The 27468-nt window shown below is 40.2% G+C and overlaps 1 protein-coding gene across 1 annotated transcript in view; it reads left to right on the top strand.

Annotated features, from left to right (window-relative positions):
* The first annotated feature begins 1587 nt into the window (after positions 1-1587).
* TMTC2 (transmembrane O-mannosyltransferase targeting cadherins 2) overlaps positions 1588-27468 on the top strand; it is a 587133-nt gene continuing 561252 nt past the window's right edge. The window contains exon 1 of the mRNA XM_049783373.1: positions 1588-1874. Coding sequence (XP_049639330.1) covers positions 1792-1874 — 83 coding nt within the window. The 5' untranslated portion in view covers positions 1588-1791. The remainder of the gene's footprint in view (positions 1875-27468) is intronic.

Below are 27468 nucleotides of genomic sequence, written 5' to 3'. Positions count from 1 at the left end.
ATCCTTTCTCGGTTGGTTCTCAGAGCAGTATGACTGTCCCCTGGAAACCACCCAATATCCCCAGCAGCTGTGCGCTATATATATGTGCGTGCGTGCGTGTGCGTACGTGCGCGTGTGTGCGTGGTGTGTGTGTGTGTGTGTGTGTGTGTGTGTGTGCGCGTGCGTGTGTGCAACTTGAATGCGGGAAGGTTTTCCTCCCCACAGGTTCTTTGCACCGACTCTCGGGACAATTGCAGGCTCTGGGCAGAAATCTCTCCCCTTCCCCCCTTGCGAGCGTGACCGTTGTGACAATTGGAGGCTGCTGTACTTGTCAACCTCGTTCTTCCACTTTCGTGTCCCCAGAAAATCGCTCCAGATGACCGACCGGACTTACGCAAGGCAGTGGAGCGGCAGCGCTGGGTGTCAGGCGTTGCCAGGCAGCACAGTGGGACCTGAGATCGCGTCCTCGGCGGCGCGCCGTTTCTTCTCAAGCCCTCACCCAGAACCCACAAACCCGGCCGCCTCGGAATGCGCTAAAGCTAACCCAGTGCAGTGGGCTGCAGCGGGAGCACCGAGGCCCCAGGGGCTTTGCAAAGTGGAAGGAAAGGGGCGAGGAGGCCAGCGGGAGCGGGGTGTGCAGGGCCTGGACTGGCCTGCCGGAGAAGGGAGGCGGAGCCTGCGGCCATTTAAAGTCAGATGGACGGAACGTGGACCAGTCAGGACGGGTGGGCGGGGCCTGCGGCCAGTCAAACCTGGAGTGAGCGGAGCCTTCAGCCCAAAGGTGGGCGACGCCTGCGGTCAATCAAAGCGAGGCGGGCGGGGCCTACAGCCACAGGGGATTCAGGAGAAGGAGCCTATAGGCGGAGACGGAGGGTGGGCGAAGCCTAGGACCCAGGGGGCGGGATGGGAGGGGGCCATAGGTGGAGACGGAGGGTGGGCGGAGCCTTCCGGGAGGAGCCGGCGGGGAAGGGGCGGGTCCTTGCCGAACTGGGCTTTGGCCACGCAGGCGCTGCGGTGCTCGGTCGGCAACCCCACGCGGGCGCTGCTGGAGGTTCTGGCCGCAGCTTCTCGCTGCCCTGGCGCAGGGGCCGGGCCGAGCCGGGGCGGGGACCCGGAGGGCGGGCGCCGGTAGAGAGTGAATGAGCGGCTGCCGCGGGAGCCGGAGGGGCGGTGGCTCGCCTCGCCCGCACCCTCCCCGCGCCCCTTTCTCTTTCTCTCGGTCTCTCGCCCTTTAACCGGGCTCGCTCGGGTCCCTCCGCCCCGTGCCCGCACGCCCCGCCTCCTTCTCACCGCCCGCTCCCCGAATTGCCATGGGGTAGGCGGGCGACGCGAAGGACTCGCGCTAAGCAGCCAGCCGGTGCATCCGCGGTGGGCGCGGAGCTCGCGGGCGCCGAGCATGGTGGGCGCGGTGTGAGCCCGCATCCCGGGAGGACGCCGGAGCTGCTAAAGGGGGCGAGCAGGAGGTGCAGGAGCTGGAGGCGGAGGAGGAGCCGGAGCAGGAGCCGGAGCAGGAGGGCCAGGGGTTGGAGCCGAAGGAGCCGGAGAAGAAGGACCAGGAGGACCAGGAGGATCAGGAGCAGGAGGATCTGAGGAGCAGGACCAGGACCAGGAGCAGGAGGTGGGGGATCAGGATCTGGAGGAACAGCTGGAGGAGGAGAAGGAGGAGGAGCAGGAGAGCGGCTGAGCCGGCCCGGGGGAGGACGCCGTCTCAGGGGCAAGTGCAGCCTGCCGGGTGGGGATTGATGCCCCGGGTTCCCGCCGCCGCCGCCCGCACCACCCTGGGAGCAGAGCCCGCAGGAAGGCGGCGGAGAGATGATCGCAGAGTTGCTGAGCAGCGCGCTGGGGCTTGCCTTGTACCTCAACACCCTGAGTGCGGATTTCTGCTACGATGACAGGTAAGGCGCGGAGCACCGCGCGAGCGCGTGTGTGGGAGGGAGAGCGGGGGAGGCCCGGTCTTGCCGAAGTCCACCCTTTAGTTGCTTTCGGGGTCCCGGGTGCTGGGGACCCTGTGAACACTGGAGCATCTAAAGCGGACAAACGGGCGGCAAGCGTCGGGAGTTGAGCTGTTAGTTTGTAGCAGGTTCTCTACCTCTCTCTCCCCCCAGTCCCCCCCCCCCCCCCAGCTCTTGGCAGACGCTGAAGTTTCTCAGCGGAAAGAGTGGCAATTTGGGAAACTGTTTAATGAACGTATTAAAAAATATCTTTGTGGGTGCAACAACAAAAACAAACATTAAGCGGTTTGACGTCTGTCAGGGAAGGAAGGAAGCTTCTCCCTGTCCCTTGCTCATCCCTTAGTGTTTCCTCTTCTTGATGGGACACTTGCATTTATGGGCTCTACACACACACACACACACACACACACACACACACACACACACACACACACACACACACACAAGACAGTTGCCAACACAGTGGGGAGAACAGTGATGGTTGGAGCGCATTTGCTCTAACTTTACTTCTGGGTCCCCCAAAGCCCCGCAGCCCAGCGCAGACTCCTGGATCCACCAGTTAATACTGTAGAACTTTGGAAAAAGTCAGTTTTGCTTTCAGGAGGATTTAGGCGTTAATTGGGAGGAAAAAGACGCCCCTAAGACCCTCAAATCACCTTATGCCTTAGGGTTTATTTGGATGGTAATGAGACCTTCATGGTGTATTCAAAGAAACTGCATCGCTTTCTGGAAAAAGTCACAGTTGTGGTCGCATCTCTTAGTTTTGTTTTTTTTTTCTTATTTCTTTTTTTTTTTTTTAAATTTTAAATGTTAGTATTTTAGCACTGATGAAAAGTTCCCAATGCCATTAGGGAAGATTCCAATTTGTGCCTTTGGGGTAACTTAATCTGATTACAATTATAAAACAGATGCATAATTAAAATATATTAGGGAGAACAGCATGCCTGGCTAAACTTGTGAGCCGTCCTGGGGTGTTGCATGCTTCATTGAAATGAAACCATCCAAAAAGTGAGCACAGATTTACTCTGACAGCTTTTCAGCAGCCTCTCTGGGCTGTGGCAAGTGAATTGATCCCCAGGGTCAGGGCGAGGTACCAGGGAGGAACTTGTGCAAAGTGGTTGACCATGAAGGGAGGTGAAGGTGGAATTTGCTCGGGATGGGAACCATGTCCTGAATTCTCCTGTGGGGCCATTCTCCAGCTTCAAAGAGTGAATAGGGGTGTGTGTCTTGAACTACTAACTCTTGGTTCAGACCAGATTCGAAGGTCTGAGGGGGAAATCAATTGTTTGACTATAGGCACAAGAACAACCAGAAATCTTTATACTTTTGAGGTTGTGCCTGCGGATTAGATTGGGTGTCATTGTTTCAATGCATTTGTGGCTCTTGAATTTTAAGCAGGGTAGAGGTTGTAGTGATTATGACATATGCTTGGAGAAACAGTTTGTTAGAGTTTGGGGAGCTGTTTCTGTTCCTCCACTCTTGTGTTATGATGCATGCACCTGCTGTTTTTTAGGCTCTTGGCAGAAAAAGCTTTTGCTTTCAAAGATGAGTGACTTTTCAGTGAAAGCAAGTTAGGGAAAAATATGGGTACTGACTAGCTCTGTGGGTTTAGTTTAAATAATTAATATTTTGTCCAATAAAGCTCAAATATACAAAAGTTTTTTTTTTTTTAACTTTAGGCTTTATTGGGGCTGGAGAGATAGCACAGCGGTGGGGCATTTGCCTTGCACACAGCTGATCCAAGACAGATGGTGGTTTTAAACCTCGCATCCCATATGGCCCCCTGAGCCTGCTAGGAGCGATTTCTGAGGCAGAGCCAGGAGTAACCGCTGAGCGCAGCCCACCCCCCCAAAAAATTAGGCTTTATTAAAAAAATAAATAAATAAAATGTGAACTAGAGTACTGTTGAGTACTGATAATTGAGCATTTCTAAATTGCTGACTAGTTCTTTCAGGAAAACATGTCAGAAGAAGGAACTTGGTAAAGATTAGAACTGAATCTAAAATTGCTTGTAGTCTCAGTCTAATGTATGTTTAATGCTTTGCATGTGTTCTTTCAACATTAGAAATCTTCAGACTTTGTGAGGCAAGGAGAAGGGTAAGGGGAGAATGTGATGATGAATTAATTGAGCTCTTTTTGGGGGTTAGCAATTGTTTTTAGTGTTAAAAATGCTGTAGCCTAATTAAATGTCAAATTCCTGATTTCTGCCTTACTACATAGATGAATTTCATGGGATTGATTTATCCATTTATCTCCTTGATGGCATGATAGAGGAATATTTAGTAATTTAGTAAATAGTGTCAAAGGCTGTAAATCTTTATTATAATTTTCTCTACTTAAACCTGTATTTGAATCTTGATTTTTCAAAAGAGACCCATAGATTTAATTATATACCTTTAAGAGCATGTAGTCTTACGAAGTGTCAAACTTAATTTTTGTATTCTAAACATTAAGAAATGTGGAACTTAAAAAAAAACAACAAAAGAAAAACAAACAAACAAAAAAAGAAATGTGGAACTGGCTTGATGTCTGAATAACACATACAGATGACTCAGTGGCCAGACATGTTCAACTGTGGGTTTTTCTGAGATACTTTCTACTTCATTCACTGGCATGTGAAAAGAGAAACAGTTAGGAGTGTGTTACTGGGAACCATAGGCTGCTGTTAATTTTCACCACTCAATTCCTGATGAGCAAAATTCAAGTTTTAAATGTTGAGCTAGCTCTGTGGTCACTGTCCCTTGAAGACCTTTAATGCAGTAAAGTTGCCGGGAGAGGGTTATGCCAACAAAGAGAAAAGGAGAGGAATGTCGGAGGGACTCTTGGGCTCAATATTCTTGGACTAAATCAAGAGCCTGCAATTAGGCCAAGGAACCTGGCATTTTCTTTTTCTTTCTTTCTTTCTTTCTTTTTTTTTTTTTTTTTTTGGATTTTGGGTCACACCCAGCAACGCTCAAGGGCCACCTGGCTCTATGCTCAAAAATTGCCCCTGGCAGGCTCGGGGGACCGTATAGAATGCTAGGATTCGAACCACTGTTTTTCAGCATGCAAGGCAAATGCCCTATCGCTATGCTATCTCTCCAGCCCCTGGTATTTTCTTTAGGGCTACATATTGCTTTAATATAAACATGGCTGTGTAATTCTCAAGAGTTTTCACTTCTTTTAAATAGAGAGATTAAATTTACTTTATAAGGTGGATCTATAATCATTTCCTCGGGTTTGATGTGGCTTGGTTGAGATTAACTTTCTTCTAGCTGAATCAATTTCCTTATGGCAAAACTGAAAAATCTACAAATTTTTCTGTATTAATCTTCAAAATGTGGTTGGGATGGGTAGAAGTCACAGTATCTGATGTAAACACATATGTGGTTCAGCTTCGTCAACTTGCCAGCTATCTAGTAATTGCTGTTTTTTTTTTTTTAACTTTTATTGAGACCAATGTGAATTACAAGTCTTACACAGTTATATTTAAAATACATAGTGAGAGTGAATTAGGGCAATTCCCACTACAAGTGACGACCTCCCTCTGCCACAATTCCCACCATGAATCCCACACCTCCACCCTTAGCCCCCTGGACTGTTAGTGTAACAGTTGTGGTTTGGGTTCTTGATTCTGTTGTCATTAGCTTTGAGTCCCCCCTCCCTTGATTTTATTTTTAATCACTGCTCATTAGACTGCTTTACCCCTGGTACCATCCACTTTTTTTTTTCTCAGTTTGTAGGAAGACATAGACCTATGAGGCAGAATAAGATGATTCATGATCTATGGTTCTGCTTAAAAAAAAAAGTGGATGGGAGCCCCTATCTGGAAGCTACAAATAGGGATTGGCTGCTTGTAAGGCAAATACCCTACCACTGTGCTATCTCTCTGGTCCCCTGGAAGCTATAAATATGAATTAAAAAAAAAAAACCAAGGGTGGCTAATATGGCAAGGTTTGTTTCTTTTCTCTTCTTTTCTTTTCTCTTCTTTTCTTTTCTTTTCTTTTCTTTTCTTTTCTTTTCTTTTCTTTTCTTTTCTTTTCTTTTCTTTTCTTTTTTTTTTTTTGGCATAGGCATATTAAGTATTGAGGAAATTAGCAAGAAAATTACTTTGGCCTAAGAGATATGGGATGTCTCCACCATTGAAACAGGACCTGTTCATTGTCAAACCCCAACATCTTTCTTAGTGGTGATAGGAAATGATCTGCTCAGTTGTCATTGTCAAAGTCAGTCCGCTGTAATTCTCCAATTACAATTACAATTGGTTTTTGCTCAGATCAAAGGATGGAGTGTCTTCTGATATCTCCCTTTGGGCAACCTATCCTTAGAGCAAGTTGTTGCTGTTTTGTCATGGACAATGTGATGTATGAACCTACCCTGGGCAAGTTGGTACCAGAGCAAGATTGGGACTGCCCTGGAGGGACTCTGCTTCCTGTTACTGCTTCAGGGAACTCTGTCAGATCTAATGTTAGGATCCAGGGTTTTGAGGTTGGACAGTTGATGTTTGATCAATGAGGTCTAAGTCGAGTCCCCATGACATATGTTTAGGGTGGAAAGCGCCCCTGTTATAAAATTTTGGATTCTTATCCCTAGTTAGTAGATAAGAACTTGTTTCTATACATAAAATTTCCCCATTTTAGTGTGTCTATGCAAAAAGGAACAATGCCATATTATATTGTTGGGGTAAAAATTACATTGTTTGGGGGCCGGGCGGTGGCGCTAAAGGTAAGGTGCCTGCCTTGCCAGCGCTGCCTTGGACGGACCGCGGTTCGATCCCCCGGTGTCCCATATGGTCCCCCAAGCCAGGAGCAACTTCTGAGCGCATAGCCAGGAGTAACCCCTGAGCGTTACCGGGTGTGGCCCAAAAACCAAAAAAAAAAAAAAAAAAAAAAATTACATTGTTTGGGGGTAAAAATGACAAGCTATACTATCCCTGTGCCCTGGTTTTGACCTGAACTTTTATTCCAAGCAAGACTATTCTACTAGAATTTCATGCTAAACAGAACCAAAACAAGCAAAAATAAAAATTAGGATAAAAAAAAAAAAAGAAAAGAGATGGAGGAGACTACCTTTACATTTGGAAAAAATATACTGAGTATTTTTATTAAGAAATTAAACATACAAGGAAAATATAGATATCCCCATTAAGTCTTTTGAGATAGTCTTGGTGGGGGGATGAAATCCAGAGTACAGTTTCGCCCCACACCGTGTCTTATTAAGTCTGAGAAATGGTTTGCAGCCTTAAGGGGTCAGGTAGTGTTCTCTAGCTGGGGATCCCTCTGGAGCAGAGTCTGGTAGTAAGCAATAGCCCATCATAGAGGTGGGAGAAAGAGGGCCACATGGATTGTGTCAGCAGGAGTGGTGGTTGCAGCTTCTTGCCGGGGTGAGAGATAAGGGACTGAGAGGATGTCCTTTAGCTTTGGGAGTCAGGCGGCAGCTTACTAAAGCAGGTGGACAGTCCCAGTTCCTCATGAGTTAAGAACTGACAGTGAGCAGCCAGAGAGATAGCACAGCGGTAGGGCATTTGCCATGCACGTGGCCAACCCCAGACGGACCTTGGTTCAATTCCCTGCATCCTATATGGTCCCTTGAGCCTGCCAGGAGTGATTTCTGAGTGCAGAGCCAGGAGTAACCCCTGAGTGCTGCCCAGTGTGACTCAAAACAAAGCAAAACAACCCCCCCCAAACAAAAGCAAAAACAAACACCAAAAAAGAACTGAGGGTGAAGAGAGTTAAATAGGGTGAAATAATCGAGCAGGTTTGATGGGGTGAGAGGACAGGAGTTCTGAATGGGGTGGGGATTAATATATATAACAGAGGTTATATACATTGTAGGCATATCCATATATTGTTTACAATATAGATTAAGCAAACATAGAGGAGTCCACTTCATGCAAATTCATGCCCACTTATGGACAGATATTAGAGATCTATTATTCATAGGTTGTGGTTGAAGTCCTGACCCTTACAGGGTTGGCCAGAGTGCTCAAAAATAATTGAATTAAGGGGCACAGTGGTTGGCGTTTGCCTGGCATGTTGCTAATGCAGGACTGTCCTGGGTTTGATCCATATGGTCCCTGAACCAGGAGCAATTTCTGAGCACATAGCCAAAAGTAACCCCTGAGCGTTACCACTTGTGGACCAAAGACAACAACAACAACAAAAAAATTGAATTAAGAAAAAATAGATAGATGAAAAAAATTAGATTCAAAGAAAGAAGAAAAGAAAAAACCTAATAAAGAAAAAAATAGGTAAATAAATAAATTGGGCTAGCACATCAGAGAGAAGAGGTTTTCAGTTTCTAGGGACTTCATCAATGGCTGGTGTGAATTTTGCTAAATTTTTGGATAAACATGATTTTCACATTTAGAGTGCTAAACTATATGATAGTGAGCACTAAGTGTCTACCCTATGTAGTATCCTCCTCCGTGTGTTGTGCATTAAGGTTCCTTTCCTGAAAGTAAATTGACAGTGTGGGCATTATGCAATAATGATAACATAGTTTGAATTGAAGGAGGAAAAAAGAAGAAAAGTAAAATTATAAAATAAGTAAATAATAAATAAAAAATAAAAGTAAAGAAAAAAAGATTAAAAATATAAAAGAGAAAGGATAACAGTAATTTGCAAAAACATATTCATTGAATGGGACCTGCAACATAAGTTTCTGGTGTGCAGTTGCCTTGTTGAGTGGTCTCCATGGTCATAAACTTTAAATCATAATAGAAGACATAATCATGGAGTATTTTATCAAGCCATTGTCATAATGAGTACTGTATATGGAGTCTAATAGAGCACTGAATTGTGAAGTTAGGGTATCCAATCTATATCTCCATGAACCTTTATGAACAAAGGAGATGCAGAGTTATTTTATACATAATAAAATTAAGGCACTAAAATGTACTAACAGTAAGCACTGTAGTCGAAGTCCAGGCATCCAGTCATATTCTACACCTGATTCTGTGGGTAAAAATATTAGTACATTATTATTTGCCTTTTTAGTGAGACGTTGATTGAATAAACATCTGTTCGATTTAAACAGCTATTTCTGCTGTTGTAGGTTTCTTTCTATTATAAAAGAGAGTGTAGGTTTTGTGCTTCTCCTCTTCTGCTTGATTTGATCTCAGCTCCTTGCTATACCCTGGCACATATGGTATTCACAGTATATACTATTTAGACCATTGTGTTTCGTCATGCAGTTATTCTACATACAATATATATGTGATATCATTCTGTATTTGTCCTTTTTCTTCTGGCTTACTTCATTTAACATAATATTTTCCAGCTTCATCCATGTTGCTGTGAATTGCATGATTGTATCATTTCTTATTTCTATGTAGTATTCTATTGTGTATATGTACCACATCTTTATGATCCACTCATATGTTGTTGGGCATCTAGGCTGATTTCAACTCTTGGCTATTGTATTGAGTGCTGCAATGAATAGTGGTGTGCATATACACTTTTGGATGAATGTCTTTATCTTGGGGATAGATACCCAAAAGAATGATTGCTGGGTAGTATGTCAGCTCAATTTTGAGTTTACTGAGAACCCTCCATAGTGTTTTACATAGGGGTTGGACCAGGGAGTATTTCCACGAATAGTGGATGAGGGTTCCTTTCTTCCCACATACCCACCAACCCACCAACAGAGATTGGTCCCATTGTTTTTGATGTGTACTATACTCATTGCCTTTATTTGGATTTACCTAATGATGAGTGATGGTGAACATGTTTTCTTGTGTATATTGGCCATCTGTTGGTCTTCCTCAGAGAAGTGTCTGTTCATTTCTTCTCCCCATTTTTTAAGGTTTTGTGAGCTAATCTTTGTGAGTGCTTTGCATATCCTAGATATCAATCCTTTATCTGATGTGTTGAGTGCAAAAAAGTTTTCCCATTTCATTAGCTGTCTTATAGTTTTAGCTCATGTTTCTTTTGCTATGCAGAAAATTTTTAGTTTGATGTATTCCCATTTATTTTGGTTTGATGCAATAGTTCTTGCCATTGGCATCATATCATCAGACCTATTTGAGGTATAAGTCTTTAAATGTTCTGCCTATTTTTTCCTCAATGAATTTTATAGTTTTGAGTCTAATTTCAAGATCATTAATCCATTTTGAGTTGACTTTTGTGTAAGGTGTGAGGTAAGGATCAATCTTTAATTTCTTACAGGTCGCTATCCAGTTGTTCCTACACCATTTGTTGAAGAGACTGTCTTTGTTCCATTTCAAGTTCTTTGCTCCTTTGTCAAATATTAGTTGACCATATATTTGGGGATAAGTCATTGGATATTCTATTCTGACCCGTTGGTCTGAGCATCTGTCTTTGTTCCAGTACCATGTTGTTTTGATCACTCTGGCTTTATAGTAGAGCTTCAGTTTAGGTGAAGAAATGCCACCATTTTCTTGTTTTTCAATATGGAATTTGCTAAACTAGGTCTTTTGTGGTTCCACACAAACTTTATAATTGATTGTTCTAATTTCTTAAAGAATAATGTTTGAATTTTGGATAGGGATTGCATTGAATCTATATAGTAGTTTAGATAAGATGGTCATTTTGATGATATTGATTCTTCCTACCCATGAGCATGGGATATTCTTCCAATTCCTTAGGTCCTCTTCAATTTCTTTCTCAAGCATTTTGAAGTTTTCATGGTATAGGTCTTTCATCTCTCTTGTTAGGTTGATTCCTATGTACTTGATATTTTAGATACTATTTTAAATGGTTTAGACTCCTGGATCGCTTTCTCCTCTACTTCTTTATTTGTAAAGAAATGCTACTGTCTTTTGTGTGTTGACTCTGTAGCCGGCCACTTTGCTGTATTGCTTTATTGTTTCTAAAAGCTTTTCTGTGGACTCTTTATGGTTTTTGATATATATATATCATTATATCATCTGCAAATAACTTGATTATCTCTTTCCCTACTTGGATTCCTTTGATTCCCTTCTATTGTCTAATTGCTATTGCTAGGACTTCTAAAATTATGTGGAACAAGAGTGGATGTTTCCACTAGACAGCCTTGCCTATGCCTGACCTTAGTGGAAATGTTCTCAGTTTTTCTCCATTAAGGATAATGTTGGCTGTGGACTTTTTATAATTTGCTTTAATTATCTTGAGGAAGGTTCCTTCCAAACTTATTTCGCTGAGTGTTTTCATCATGAATAGGTGTTGGATCTTGTCAAATGCTTTCTCTACATTTATTGATATGATCATGTGGTTTTTGTCTTTTTGTTGATTGGTGTATGATGTTATTTGATTTGCATATATTAAACTATCCTTGCATGCATCTCTGGAATGAAACCTATTTGGTCAATGTGTATAATCTTTTTGATGTGTTTTTGGATTTTGTTTGCAAAAATATTGTTCAGGATCCATGTTCATTAGTGTGATTGGTCTGTAGTTTTCTTTCTTGGTGGAGTCAGCTTTGAGAATGAGCATGTTATTTGGCTCAGAAAAGGACTTAGAGAAGATTCCTGCCTTTTCAATTTTTGAAAGAGCCTGAGGATCAATAGTAGTACCATAAATAAGGGAGAAATTTTGACTATTTCAGAAGTGGCCTCTGCAGGTTTTTATTAGAAGAAGTTAGTGTGTACTGGGGTATTAATTGATCCTTTGAATTTGCTCCTAGTATAATTACACCAAAAGAAATATGCAGGGCCAGATGATGATATAGTAGGAAGGGCTTTTGCCTTACATGTGGTTAATCCAGGTTTGATCCCTGACACCCATTAATTTCCAAGGGCCCTGAGCACTATTTGGTGTGGCCACAAAACAACTCCCCTAAAACAACAGCAACAATAAAATGCAAGGAATTGATTATTTTTAGTTTTGAATAATTTTGTATAGCTTATTATTATTAGCTAGAGCTGTTTTGGTTTTTAGTCAAGTCAAATCAATTTGGCAAAAATTCATTTTGCTCTTAGAAGGAAGTACATCTCTTAACAGTGAATTCAAAGTTATATCAAATTTCTTTTTTCCTTTTTTTTTTTTTTTTTTTTACAAAATTTTGTCAGATCTGACCCAAAGCCCTTGACGTTCCATTTATTGAACTGATCACAATCTGGCTTTTCCTAGCAAATGACTCACATAAGGATTGGCTGGACATGCAGAAATGCCATTAGGAAAAGTGCTTCCTAGTCAATTAAGTTATTTTCTTATACATTGTGTACATTTGATTATTAATTTATAGGATCTTGCCATCTGCACTATTTCAGCATTGATCTATCCCTCAGGTAATATGAATCCTATATTTCTGTATTTCTGAAAGAGCTACAATCTTTTGGATTCCAATGCAAGTTTGACGCATTATTTGTCTTAATCTCTTTTCTGCTAGTTAACACTGTAAAAGCATTTGCTTAAAATGCCTGTAATGGTGCAGCTATTTATTATTGATGAAGGACATATTTTTCTCTAAAGCTAGGAACTTTTACAATAGCAGGAAAATAAATAGTTTAACCTTGAGGTGTTATGAAATATTTGTCTCTGACTTACCAACTTTCTTGTAACTTATTCTCTCATCCAAAGTGTTTTGGAGACAGCAACACTAGTCCTTTGTTTGTTTATTTCTTGACAACAAAGTCATAGATCAGTTTTAGGGAGTTAACTTCTTCAAGTCTTTGCATCTGTCAACAGCTGTTTTGCAGTTGAGTGTGAAAGAAAGTGAGGGAGGAAAGATGTTACTGGGAACTACAGACTGTGAGTGTCTGTAGAGAGGAAAAGGTGTCGTATTTGGCATTTCTGCAGGTGTCATCTACACATGATGCTTGTTGTTCTCCCTGAAGACTGGATTTTCTGACATAAATTACTGCCTTCAACCCTTTGCTGTTGCTGATGACTATTGGCCAGTAGCTTCTCCTGGTGTATAACCTCACTCTTTTTTTGTCTGCAGTTGTATATACCCTTTCCTCGGTGCACTTTGGTCAGTACTGTAAAGTGGGGGCTGGAGTGGTAGCACAGTGGTAAGGGATTTGCCTTGCACGCAGCCAACACAGGACTGATCTCGGTTCGAATCCTGGCATCCAATATGGTCCCCTGAGCCTGCCAGGAGTGACTTCTGAATGCAGAGCCAGGAGTAACTCCTGAGAGCTGCCAGGTGTGACCCAAAAATCAAAAAACAAAAAAAACTGTAAAATGTTTGAAACTGGGAATTTGGTGAAGATATATGTAAATACTCCTTGCTCGCACCAGTATGACATCAGGATGTCAGTTCATTCTGAAATATATCTTATTCAAAATACTATATTATAAACCATGTAATCGAGACTATCTTGGCTACTTCCCTTTGGGATCATGCCCAACTCATGTTAAATGATTTCTGCTGGGCTTAATTTTGGCCTGGTGCTGACTGGCACTTTACTTAAGTGGGTGGAAGCCTTAGAAATACCACTAGGAAAGAAACACTTGGGACAGATAATCCGATTATCTGTCCCAAGTGTTTCTTTCCTAGTGGTATTTTTTTTTGGGGGGGGGGAAGTCTATAACAACTGAACCCTTGTTTTTTCCACTGGTCAGAGGGATCAGAGTTTTCTGCTTCCCAGGTATTTAGCTACTACTTTGCCCAGCTAGTTGATTCCAGCAAGATGCAACATTATCAGTTTTCCATCTATCATCTTCCTCTAGGTTTCTCCTGTCAGTCATACTTTTTTTTTTCCCAGTCATACTTTTTATGTGTTTCTGGCACCTAAGTTTTTGTAGAATCAAAATTCTAGTTCATTGTTTTATTCTTTTTGAAATTTTTGTAAATGTAGTTGGGGTTCAGTGTTGACTTTGCCTTTACAAGTAAATAGGAAAAATTCAGGAGACTTTAGTGGAAAAAGAAAGCATTGAAATGATTTGTTTTCAGGATTCTACAGTTTCTGTCATTTTAGAGGGTTGTATTTATTAAGGGAATTTTCTTCAGTGGCACTTTGAACTATTAGACATGGTTGTTTTAAAGAAGAACTGATGAGATTCTTTTATTCCTCTTTAAAAAGTAATGTAGAAAAAATTAATCTAAAGTAGTGACTAAAGTAGTAAATTCTAAGTCCAGTTTTAGATTCCATTTTATTGCTGTAAAATGAAACACTTCATTATTTACTTCAAGGCTGTATATAGGCCACATTGTTTGGAGCATTGCTTCTTTATCAGTTTTAAAAGTACCTTAATATTTGGTAGAGGAGATGCTATTTGCTTATGGTAATTTCCTGTAAGCTTTTGTTTCCTGATTTCTTTGCAGGAGCATTTAGTGATACATGAGTGAGACAGTATAAATTGCACAGCATGTAGTTACAGCCCAGAAGATGGACTAAATGACACAATTTGTCAAATGAAGCGCACACAAGTGCCCTTAGAATAGCAGCTGTGTGCAAGGTATTGTGTTCAAAGAAAATGTTTCTGTTAAATCCTTTTTTTCTTGATGATTATCTTTCACTCTGCAATTTTATAACATGTTTTATTATTTCTTAGAAACATGATATTTTTTTTTAAAGAAAAAGAAGTTTGTGATAGGCCAGTACTATGGTTTAATTAGAAAACCGTGTATGAAAACAGTGCTTTGGGTGCAAGGAATTGAATTATGTTTGAGGCCAAACGTTTTTCAAGTAGAGAATGAAAATTCTCTTTCTCAGTTTCTAGGGCTGGCTGAGTATTTTTTAAAAATTTGTATTTGTAGAGGCCTAAGTGGTGGCGCAGGTGGTAGGGCATTTGCCTTGCATGTGTTAACCTAGGATGAACTGAGGTTCAATCCCCCAGTGTCCCATATGGTCTCCCAAGCCAGGGGCGATTTCTGAGCACATAGCCAGGAGTAATCCCTGAGCGTCACCGGGTGTGGCCTAAAAACTAAAAAACTAAAACCTAAAAAAAAAAAAAAATCCTATTTGTGAGGTTTGTCAGTGTGAGATGATACTTCATTGTTGTTTTGATTTGCATCTCCCTGATGATTAGTGATGTAGAGCAGTTTTTCATGTGCCTTTCGGCCATTTGTATTTCTTCTTTGAGGAATTGTCTTCATTTCTTTTCCCCATTTTTTTCTTTTTTCTTGTTTTGTTTTTTGGGCCACACCCAGTGACGATCAGGGGTTACTCCTGGCTATGTGTTCAGCAATTGCCCCTGGCTTGGGGGACCATATGGGATGCTGGGGATCTAACTGAGGTCTGTCCTGGATCAGGCAAATGCCCTACTGCTGGAATATTGCTCCTATCCCTCTTCTCTCCATTTTTTGAGGGGGTTAGATTTTTTTTCTAGTTAAGTTCTGTTGTACCTTGTATATTTTCAATATTAGCCCCTTATCTGATGGGTATTGGGTGAATAGTTTCTTCCATTCTGTGGGTAGCTTCAATATCCTAGGCACTATTTTCTTCGAGGTGCAGAAGCTTCTCAGCTTAATATAGTCCTATCTGTTTAACTCTGCTTCCACTTGTTTGGGGAATGCTGTTTCTTCCTTGATGATACATACCTTTAGACTCAATGTCATGGAGTGTTTTACCTATGTGTTGTTCTATATACCTTATGGTTTTGGGTCTGATATCAAGGTCTTTAATCCATTTTGATTTGAACTTTGTGCATGATGTTAGATGGAGGTCGAAGTGCACTGTTTTTCATGTGACTGACCTGTTATCCAGACACCACTTGTTGAAGAGGCTTTCCTTTCTCCAATTTGCATTTCTTGCCCCTTATCAAATATTAATTGGTTGTATGTCTGGAAAACATTCGTTGAGTATCACGTCTATTCCACTGATCTGAGGGTCTGTCTCTATTCCAATACCATGCTGTTTTAATGACTATTATTTTGTAGTACAAAGAATAAGAACAATCAGTGTTGGCAGAATGTGTGGAGAAAGGAACTTTTATTCACTCCTGTTGGGAATGCCAGGCAGTCTAGAATTTATGGAGAACAGTGTGGAGGTTCCTTAAAAAACTGGAAATTGAGCTCCCAGATGATCCAGCTATGTGTTTTTAGGGATAGACCCTAGAAACACAAAAACACAATACAAAAATGCCTTCTGCACACCAATATTAATTGCAGCATTATTTACAATAGCCAGAATCTAGAAACAGCCCAGATGTCCAACAACAAATGAGTAGCTAAAGAAACTGTGGTACATTTACATAATGGAAAACTATGCAGCTGTTCAAAAAGATAAAGTCATGAAATTTTTCTATACATGGATGGACAAGGAAATTATTATGCTAAATGAAATAAGTCAGAGGCAGAGAGATAGACACTAAATAGTCTGACTCATTTATATTATTTTATTTTATTTTTTATTTGTTTTACTATCTCTCTTAGCACTTTATTATGGCTTTTATAACAATATTTTATGTTCCTTACCAAATTGTGTTAGACTTTGAAATGAATAAACTTTTTTTTTAATTTAAACATCTTGATTACAAATATGATTGTGATTAGGTTTCAGTCATGTAAAGAACATCCCCCTTCACCAGTACAATTGTCTTCCTACCACCAATGTCCCAAATCTCCCTCCATCCCACCCCACCCCTACCTGTACTCTAGACAGGCTTTCCAGTTCCCTCATTTATTCACATGATTATGGTAGTTCTCAGTGTAGTTATTTATATAACTGCATTAACCACTGTGGTGAACTTCATGAAGTGAGCTGGAAGTTCCAGCCCTCCTCTCATTGTCTCTAAGGATTGTTGCAAAAATGATGTTTATTTTTCTTAAAATCCCATAGATGAGTGAGACTATTTTGCATCTCTCTCTCTCTCTCTCTCTCTCTCTCTTTCTCTCCCTCTGACTTATTTCACTCAGCATGGTAGACTCCATGCACTTCCATGTATAGTAAAATTTTATGACTTCATCTCTCCTGACGGCTGCATAATATTCTATTGTGTATATGTACCACAGTTTCTTTAGCCATTCATCTGTTAAAGTGCATCTTGGTTGTTTCCAGAACCTGGCTATTGTGAATAGCCTTGCAATAAATATAGGTGTGAGGAAGGGGTTTTTGTATTGTATTCTTGTGTTCCTAGGGTATATCCCTAGGAGTGGAATAGCTGGGTCAAATGGGAGCTCAATTTCCAGTTTTTGGAGGAATCTCCATATCGCTTTCCATAGAGGTTTGGACTAGACGGCATTCCCACCAGCAGTGGATAAGAGTTCCTTTCTCTCCACATCCTTGCCAGCACTGATTGTTCTCATTCTTTGTGATGTGTGCCAATCTCTGTGGTGTGAGACTGTATCTCATCGTTGTTTTGATTTGCATCTCCCTGATGATTAGTGACGAGGAGCATTTTTTCATGTGCCTTTGGCCATTTGTATTTCTTTTTTATCAAAGTGTCTGTTCATTTCTTCTCCCCATTTTTTGCTGGGATTAGATGTTTTTTTCTTGTAAAGTTCTGTCTGTGCCCTGTATATGTTGGATATTAGCTCCTTATCTGACGGGTATTGGGTGAATAGTTTCTCCCACATGGTGGGTGACTCTTGTATCCTGGGCATTATTTCTTTTAAGATGCAAAAGCTTCTCAGCTTAATGTATTCCCATTTGTTGATCTCTGCTTCCACTTGTTTGGAAAGTGCAGTTTCCTCCTTGAAGATGCCTTTAGTCGCAATGTCATGGAGTGTTTTACCGACGTGTTGTTCTATATACCTTATGGTATAAGGTCTGATATCTAGGTCTTTAATCCATTTGGATTTTACCTTTGTACATGATGTTAACTGGGGTCTATGTTCGCTTTTTTACAAGTGGCTAACCAGTTCTCCCAGTACCACTTGTTGAAGAGGTTTTCCCTGCTCCACTTAGGATATCTTGCTCCTTTGTCAAAGATTAGGTGATTGTATGTCTGGGGAACATTGTCTGAGAACTCAATCCTAGTCCACTGATCTGAGGGTCTGTCTTATTCCAATACCATGCTGTTTTGATAACTATTGCTTTGTAGTACAGTTTAAAGTTGGGGAAAGTAATGCCTCCCATATTCCTTTTCCTTAGGAATGCTTTAGCTATTCGAGGGTGTTTATTGTTCCAGGTGAACTTCATAAGTGTTTGATACACTTCTTTGAAGAATGTCATGGGTATCTTTAGAGCAGTGGTCCTCAAACTATGGCCCGTTGGCCACATATTGTATTTGTATCTGTTTTGTTTCTTCATTGCAAAATAAGATATATGCAGTGTGCATAAGAATTCATTCATAAGTTTTGTTTTTACTATAGTCAGACCCTCCAATGGTCTGAGGGACAGTGAACTGGCCCCTGTTTAAAAAGTTTGAGGACCCCTGCTTTAGAGGGATCACATTAAATCTGTACAATGCTTTGGGGAGTATTGCCATTTTACTGATGTTAATCCTGCGAATCCATGAGCAGGATATGTGTTTTTATTTCTGTGTGTCCTCTCTTATTTCTTGGAGTAGGGCTTTAAATTTTTCTTTGTATAGGTCCTTCATGTCTTCGGTCAAGTTGACTCCAAGATATTTGAGTTTGTTTGGCATTAATGTGAATGGGATTGCCTTCTTGATATTCATCTCTTCCCTATCATTATTGGTGTATAAATAGGCCATTGATTTCTGTCTATTACTTTTGTAGCCTGCCACCTTGCTATATTAGTCTATTGTTTCTAGAAGCTTTTTGGTAGCGTCTTTAGGGTTTTCTAAGTAGAGTATCATGTCATCTGCAAACAATGAGAGCTTGATTTCTTCCTTTCCTATGTGGATTACCTTGATATCTTTTTGTTGCCTGATTGCTATAGCAAGCAGTTCCAGTACTATGTTGAAGAGGAGTGGTGAGAGTGGACAGCCTTGTCTTGTACCAGAATTTAGAGGAAAGGCTTTAGTTCTTCTTTATTGAGGATAATATTAGTCATTGGCTTGTGGTAGATGGTTTTAACTAGATTGGGAAAGGTTCACTTCATTCCCATCTTGCTGAGAGTTTTGATCAAGAATGGGTGTTGGACCTTATTAAATACTTTTTCTACATTTATTGATATGATAATGTGATTTTTATTTTTCTTGTTGATGTACAAGCGTGACAGTGGGGAAACCTCGGAGGCAAACACCATGCACAGAGAATGAAGATGAGAGCACAGATGACGTAAAAAATTCCAACCATCTGATTAACTCTCGGATAAGGCGTTTAGAATATAAATAAGGAAGATGTTTGTAGAATTCAAAGAAAGCATAGATCGATCTGTAAAGAACACAAAGACAGAAATCAGAAAACTTCACACTGAAATAACAGATCTGAAAAAACACGGTAGCTCAACTGAAAACCTCAGTGGATGTCCTCTCCAGCAGGGTAACAGCAGCTGAGGACAGAATCGGTGTGCTGGAAGATGAGATGCAGAAAAACTCAACACAGCAGAAGATATGGAAAAAAACCTTAAGACAAACCGATCAGGCAATGGAAAAAGTACTCATGGAATGTGAATAGATGAAAATAGAAGTCTTTGATAAACTCAACAGAAACAACATAAGAATTATTGGAGTCCCAGAAACCCAGGAAGGGGATCTCCAGGAAGAATCAACTGTCAAAGACATCATCAAAGAGATACTCCCAGAGTTAAAGACTACATGCAGTCAAATCCTGCATGACCAAAGAGTACCGGCTAAAAGAGACCCAAAGAAAAACACCCCAAGACACATCCTTGTTACTATGACATATCCCACAGATAGAGATAGAATACTGAAAACAGCAAGATTAAGAAAGGAAATTACATTCAAAGGAGCATCCCTAAGACTTACAGCAGACATGTCATAAGAAATCCTGAAGGCCAGAAGACAGTGGTGGGATATTGTGACAAGATTGAATAAAATGGGTGCCTCACCAAGAATACTGCACCCAGACTGACTCACATTCAGGTTTGAAGGAAAGATAAGTAGTTTCATGGATAAACAACAGCTCAGAAACTTCACAGATGAAAAACCGGCCTTAAAGGAAAAACTCAAAAGTCTACTTTAGGACAAGAGAGACCAACAAACACAGCAAACTTATCTACAAAGATGACATTAAATCCTATGACAATCATCTCCCTCAATGTCAATGGACTAATCTCACCAATTAAAAGACACAGAGTGACAAAATGGGTCAAAAAGATGAATCCAACCTTCTGCTGCCTACAAGAAACCTGAATAGTCAGAACAAACAGACTCAAAGTCAAAGGCAGGAGGAAACTCATCCAATCAAACAACACCCTTATAAAAACTGGGGTGGCCATATTAATATCTGACGACACCAACTTTATACTCAGAAAAGTTGTAAGGGACAAAGATGGACACTATGTACTAATAAACAGGAAGAAATCAGACTATTAAACATATATGCACCCAATGTGAGACCAGCAAATTATCTAATACAATTACTGACAAATCTGAAAGAAGACATCAGTAATACACCATAATTGTGGGAGACCTCAATATGGCCCTGTCAACACTTGATAGGTCAACCAGACTGAAACCCAACAAAAACATACTAGCCCTGAAAAGAGTTATGGAAGAAAGAGGACTAGTATATATATATATATATATGTATGTATATATATATGTATATATATGTATGTATATATATATATGTATATATATATATATATATATATATATATATATATATATATACTATAACTTCCATAACTCTTTTCAGGTGACACTCCACCCCCAAAAACCTGGATACACATTTTTCACCAATGTACATGGGTCATTCTCCAGGATAGACTGCATGCTGACACATAAAACATACCTTCATAAAATCAAGAGGATAGAAATCTTGCAGGCTATTTTTGCTGAACACAAGGCTCTGAAATTAGATGTGAACCACAAAGGCACACAGAAGAAAAACTTTAACAACTGGAAATTAAACAGCCTGCTACTGAACAACCAGTGGACCCGAGATGAAATCAAAGAGGAAATCAAACCTTTCTTGGAAACAAATGATAATGAAGACACAAACTGCCAGAATCTATGGGACACAGCAAAAGTGGTCCTGAGAGGAAAATTTATAGCTTTTCAAGCACACATTCAGGAAGGACGGGGGGCCTACCTGAATGCTTAATGACACAGCTCATAGAATTTGAAAGTGCTCAACAAAAGGACCCAAAAATAGGGAGACAGAAGGAAATAACAAAGCTGAGAGCAGAAATCAACGCAGTGGAAACCAAAAAAATTCCGAAAGAGCAACGAAAGCAGAAGTTGGTTCTTTGAAAAAATAAACAAGATTGATAGACCATTGGCAAAACTCACAATGAAAGAGAGAGAGAGAAACTTGATAACCTGTATTAGAAATGAAAAGGGGGAGATAATGACGAATATTGCAGAGATCCAAAGGATAATCAGAGTCTACTTTGAGAAACTTTATGCTACTAAACATGAGAACCTAGAAGAAATGGATAAATTCTTGGACACAGTTAAGTAAGGAGGATGTAGCATATCTAATCCCCCCATCACTATTGAGGAAAGTGAAACTGTAATCAAACATCTGCCCAAATAAAAGCCAAGGCCCAGATGGATTTACTAATGAATTCTTTCAAACCTTTCAGGAGCAGCTACTACCAATCCTAGCCAGGCTCTTCCATGAAATTGAAAAAACGGGAACACTCCCAAACAGCTTTATATGAAGCCAACATCGCCTTGATACAAAACCAGACAGAGATGCTGCCAAAAAAGAAAATTACAGTCCAATATCCCTGATGAATGCTATTGCAAAGATCTTCAACAAAATCCTGGCAAATAGAATCCAATGCATCATCACGAAGATCATACAGTATGATCAAATAGGTTTCATCCCAGGAATGCAAGGATGGTTTAACATCCGTTAATCTATTATTTGTGATTTTAAGAAAATAAAAGGCATTATTGTAATAATACCCAGAGACAATGGAGATGAAGTTGAAAGAACCGGCCCACAATATGAAGCTTACTACAAAGAACGGTGAGTTCATTTTGAGAAATAAATACACTAACAACTATCATGACAATGACAGTGAGTGAGAGAAATAAAATGCCTGTCTCGAATACAGGCAAGGGTGGGGGAAGGAGTTGGAGGCATTCGCGGTGGAAATGCTGCATGGGTAAAGAGGGGTGTTCTTTTTTTGTAACTGAAACCTAAACACAAACATATGTGTAATCATGGAGTTTAAATAAAGATATGTTTAAAAAAAACATTTTACGTAACCTAATTTCAAACTCATGTACTCCCTTTGGCCCTGTAAGACTTTCAAAGGAAGTTGTCATGATGTCCAAAAGTTTGATATGGTGAGGCTAAAAATTCTCACAGGAATTCATTTTAGGAGTATTTATAGTTCAAAAGATGTTAGTTGGCTGCAGAGTGGCCCCTGGGGAATTATATGGCTCTTGACATCTTGAACAGTGTTAAGTGATGGCATAGAAATATTGTAAAGTGCCATGTTTCAACAGTGATGAAAAATCTGCTGGGAAGACAGGCAATCCATATAACCGTGCATGCCTGGAATTCTTGAACTATTAATTGGAAAGGCATTTCACAAGTTGGTTTATTGCAAAATAGGTTTCTTTTTAAGGTATCAAAGTCAAGTAAAAATCTTTACAGCTACATCTTAATAACATTTTTGGGGGGGGTGTTGGGCCACACCCAGTCATGCTCAGGGGTTTCTCCTGGCTATGTGCTCAGAAATAGCTCCTGGCGATGGGGACTATATGGGGTGCTGGGGATTAAACCAGGTCTGTCCTGGATCAGCCTCGTGCAAGGCAAATGTCCTACAGCTGTGCTATTGCTTCAGCTCCTCTTTTTTTTTTTTTTTTGAAATTGTTCCTAAGCATTTTATAATTTTTTTTTTAAATATAATTTTTATTTTGATCATAGTGGCTTACATATTGTTGACAATAATATTTTAGGTACATATTTACATAAAATCAGGGGGGCTTCCCATCCCCAAATTGTCCTCCCTACCCCTCCGTTTTTGTCCTACCTCCCATTTCCTCTTCCCTTACCCTCAGGGCATTTTATAATTTTATAAGAAGACTGAAATGATGAAAAACCATACTTGGTTTTGTTTTGACTTTGCTGTTCCCAAACTCTTTTTACAGATTAATTCCTCAAAAATGCTTCTCCAATGTTGGTTTTATAGTAGAAACTCAACAAATATGCTTAATAACAAAAATAGCCTTTCTTCTTTCTTCTTTCCCTGTCTTCCCCTCCCTACCACACCTCCCTCCTTACTTCTCCCCTCCCTTTCTCACAATGCAGATGTATCTGCCCTGCTTTCTTTTCTCTTACTGAGATCTTCTGGATTGAAAATGCAAGTCAATGATGAAACTTTTTGTAGAGCCACTGCATATTGAAGTGACATGAAAATTCTGAAAATTCTGTCCTACCCAGGGGCTGCTCAGGAATTATGTGAGCTCAAGAAATTATGTGAGCAGCTTTGACTGCTTTTCTCAGTATGGAATATCTCATCACATCACTTCTTGGAAGAAAATATCTATATCAATTTATTACTTTATTGAAGTAATAGTGCATTGTAACATGCATAAGTTTCAGGTGTGTCTCCTAGGGGAAAACTACCCTGGTGTATAAATTGCATTACGTTCACCAATGTAAACTCCAAATCTGACATTTATCATAGATTGGCCCCTTTAACTAAATTCACTTGTCATCCCTCTTCCTCCATCTCTTCTGATAATCACTTCTTTATGTTTTTGGTCTCAAAGGTTTCCCTAGCTTTATAGGGTTCACTTGTTTGGTTTTCTCATGTGCCACATTTGAATGAAGTCATCAATGAGTGTTTGCCTGTGTTATTTGAATGACTTCTATAGTATTACATATTAATTATAGGGTCCTTGATGGTTGTGGATGATGATGTGGTCGGGTCTGTAGGTTCGGGGTAGTGGTGAAGAAAAGGCAGTAAGTAGAAGTCAGGAGACATTGGGCCCGGAGAGATAGCACAGCGGCGTTTGCCTTGCAAGCAGCCGATCCAGGACCAAAGGTGGTTGGTTCGAATCCCGGTGTCCCATATGGTCCCCCGTGCCTGCCAGGAGCTATTTCTGAGCAGACAGCCAGGAGTAACATCTGAGCACAGCCGGGTGTGGCCCAAAAACCAAAAAAAAAACAAAAAACAAAAAACAAACAAACAAACAAAAAACAAAAAAAGAAGTCAGGAGACATGAAGCTTTATTATTAATAGGCCTTAGACAACATGTGTGGTTTCTAAGATAAACCTTTTAAGCAGGCTCCATAAGCAGCCCTGCACCTCAACCTGTTTCTTTCTTTTCATGCTGCCAACTTCTGCAGATTCTTGCTGAATCTCCTTTACACTCCTCAGGCAACCCCTTTGTTACCTTCCATAAACCCCGCCCAGAAGTGGGCTGGTCTGCCTCTCCAGGTGAGATTTGCATTTTGGCCTGGGAGGGGTTATAACTTCGCTAAGCACAGTTTCAGCATTTTAATAATGGAGGAATATTGCATTTTACTACATATAAAAAAAATCTTTATCCAACTCTTAGTAAGCACTTACTTGTTTCCAGCTTTGACTGTCCTAAATCATAATTGAGTGAGTGAGCATGGGTTCTAATTCATCTCTGATTTTGTGTTCTCTATTCTTTGCATATATGCAGACATGAGATAAATGGATCATATAGAATCTCTTTTATTTCTTGAGGAGTCTCCTCTTTGCTTTCCAGCACAGCTGTACTAATTTACATGCTGACCAACAACATAGAAGGGTTTTCCTTGGGAAAAGCAGCCCATCAATTAAGCCTTCTGCTCACTGTTGTATCTCTGGATACGTTTCTCATTGTTTGACTCTCCCTCAAACACACACATTTTTTTCCCCTTCCTCCGGTTCTTTTTTTTTTTTTTTCGAGCCACACCCGTTTGATGCTCAGGGGTTACTCCTGGCTAAGCACCCAGAAATTGCCCCTGGCTTGGGGGGACCATATGGGGTGCTGGGGGATCGAACCGCAGTCCTGATCCTTGGCTATCACTTGCCAGGCAGACACCTTACCTCTAGCGCCACCTCTTTCTGAGGTTCTTTAGACATACTGTAAATATGCAACTTGTTGTCATGGGTAGTAATAGATGTGTGAAAGTGAAATTCTTGACTCCAAATATTTTTTGTGTGCTTCTTTTAGGGGCCGAAGTGATAGTGCAGTGGTAGGGCATTTGCCTTGCATGAGGCCGACCCAGGACAAACCTCTCTCTGTTATATGCCAGTGTCTCATATCTTCCCCAAGCCAGGAGTGATTTATGAGTGCATAGGCAGGACTAACCCTTGAGCATCACCAGGTGTGGTCCAACCCCTCCCCTCAAAAAAAATAAACCAATGAAACAAAACAAAAAAGAACAAAAAAAGAGTTCTTCTTTGAGAATAGGGTGTTCCCCTTTTCCTCCAAATAATTAACTACAAGATTGTTTTCCCAGAGCTATTGAAAAGAGCTCCTTTTGACTGAGCAATTTTTAGTTAGCAACTACAAAATCTGCAGAAGTAAAGTGCTCAGATTATGAAGTTTAATCGGGTAAAAGGACATTTTAATTTGCAGAAATAGGCACAGTATAGGGAAGCAGTTATTTATAAGTGATTTGATAAACTGGCATACCTGAATTCATTTGGTGAACCTCATTTAAAATTGATAGGTTATTCTTGTTACACTTTTGAATGAAAAAATGATGTTGAATTGTGTCAGAGTTACTTAATATTAAAGAAACGAGCTTTTACACTATAACCCACTTACGTAGGATTCTGTAGTGATTTAAATCAAGAACAAATAATGTACTATTTGCATAAAGATCATTTGGAGACGTTAATGGGCAGCTTGAAATTATTACCTGGATTTTGTCACAAATATAATCTTCTGTTTCAAGTATCCCACAGAAAGTGATCCCAAAGAGGTTTGCATTCCATGGAAATAGTTATGTTTGCATTTTGAATTAAACTTGTTTTCTACTCTTGATCCATGCTGACCCAAAGATAATATTCAATGGTTTCATAACTTCTTGATAGAATTCCTTTCTTTGAGGAAATTTTTAATGGGTGCTGTAAAATATAAGCCTAAGTTAAGGATACTTATGGGCTTCAAGAGAGCTTTAAACCTGGTCCTTGCTTGCAAGGTACCTCTCAAATCGTCATCCTTTGAATGTAAAATTTTTCTTTAAATTTTTTTTTGAAAATACATTCTCAACACACTCATTCATTTATTTTTTGAACCAGATGATCACCCAATACATTTGCAAGAGGACTTTTTATATTTAAATGACAGATATTTATTAGAATATATAACAGCAAATCTTATACAGTGATATTTAAGGTACACAGTGACAATAAATGAGGGCCTTTCCACCAGCAGTGTTGTCCTCCCTTCATCCCTGTTCCCAAGCATATATCCCTTATCTCCCTCCTTTGTCCCACAGAATGCTAGTGTAACTACAAGCATATATGTTAACACTAATGTAAACTTTTTTTTTTGCAGTTCTAGATATTTTTACTAGTGGTTTCTTAAAGGTTTGGAGTCAAAGGAGCACTGTAAAAACAATGTGAGTGTGGCAATTATTGTTTGCATGGGCCCACCAAAGTAAGGGGGTCATGGAAAGGAAAAACTTTGGTGTAAGTACAAGGAGACTCTACCCCTGAAGTTTCCTGACATAAGACCATTTCTAGGCTCCAGGCAAACTAGTTTGTCCAATCCCAGTCATTGTCTGTAGTACCCATACAGTTATATTTTTCACAGTCTCTGTTGTTGATCTCATGTTTCTGTATTGAAGGTCCTGGAATCTGTATATCCTACATTGAAGTCAGGATGGTGCGGAGCAGCATCTAATTTCAACTCAGAATTAAAGGGCAATGCAGAAAGCCCTGTCCAGTACGCAGGTCGTTGTTGTTTAAATCTTCTCAGTGTTAAGGGAAGAGTCTTTTGAGTAAATCGATGTCAGAGCAGCAGTAGGGTCTTCCCTGGTAGAGAATTGCTTCCTGGTGATGTCATAAACAATGTTGGATGTTTCATAGATGGCTTCCGTGGTTCAGGGGTGACTGGAAAATACCCAAACCTCTGGGGCCTGTGCCAAGTCATCATGTCAATGTTCAGGGTTTGTAAGTTTCCATTGCACCACAAGATTTGTGTGTTCCTATCTCTATTACATAAGAACTTATTTGTATGTATAGTATTTTTTATTTTAATGTGCCCATGCAAACAAGGAATAATGTCACCTGGCGTTATCAGTGCATAAGGGAGCTGCAAGTACAAGTCCAACAATCCCTGTGACCTGGTTCAAACATAAGAATTAAACTGAGGGACTCTATCACCAAAATTCCTTATTGAACAGTTCATAGCGAGATTGGTGCTACGGGGATGCTAGAACAAGTCCAAAAATCCAATTGACTTGGTTCTTATATAAATGTTAAATGGAGGGACACTTCTACAAACTCCCATATTTAACAAATAACAAAGGGAAGGAAAGATAGAGAGGGACTCTTTCACCAAAATATCTTATTGAACAGTTCACAAAGAGGAGAAAAAATAAAAAGTGGGGAAAATAAACAATCTAACTTAAGACAGTGGACTCAATTGTCACCATTCATGGGAACTAATCAGAAACCTAGTATGGTAGCAACCACAGTTACACAATGAAAGAAGAGGAGGCTGCTGAGAGTAAACAAGTAGGAAAAGAGTACTGG

Source organism: Suncus etruscus, chromosome 11 (genome assembly GCF_024139225.1).
Source record: "Suncus etruscus isolate mSunEtr1 chromosome 11, mSunEtr1.pri.cur, whole genome shotgun sequence".
In the NCBI taxonomy this organism is placed as follows: domain Eukaryota; kingdom Metazoa; phylum Chordata; class Mammalia; order Eulipotyphla; family Soricidae; genus Suncus; species Suncus etruscus.
This window is presented reverse-complemented; position numbering and strand designations above follow the sequence as displayed.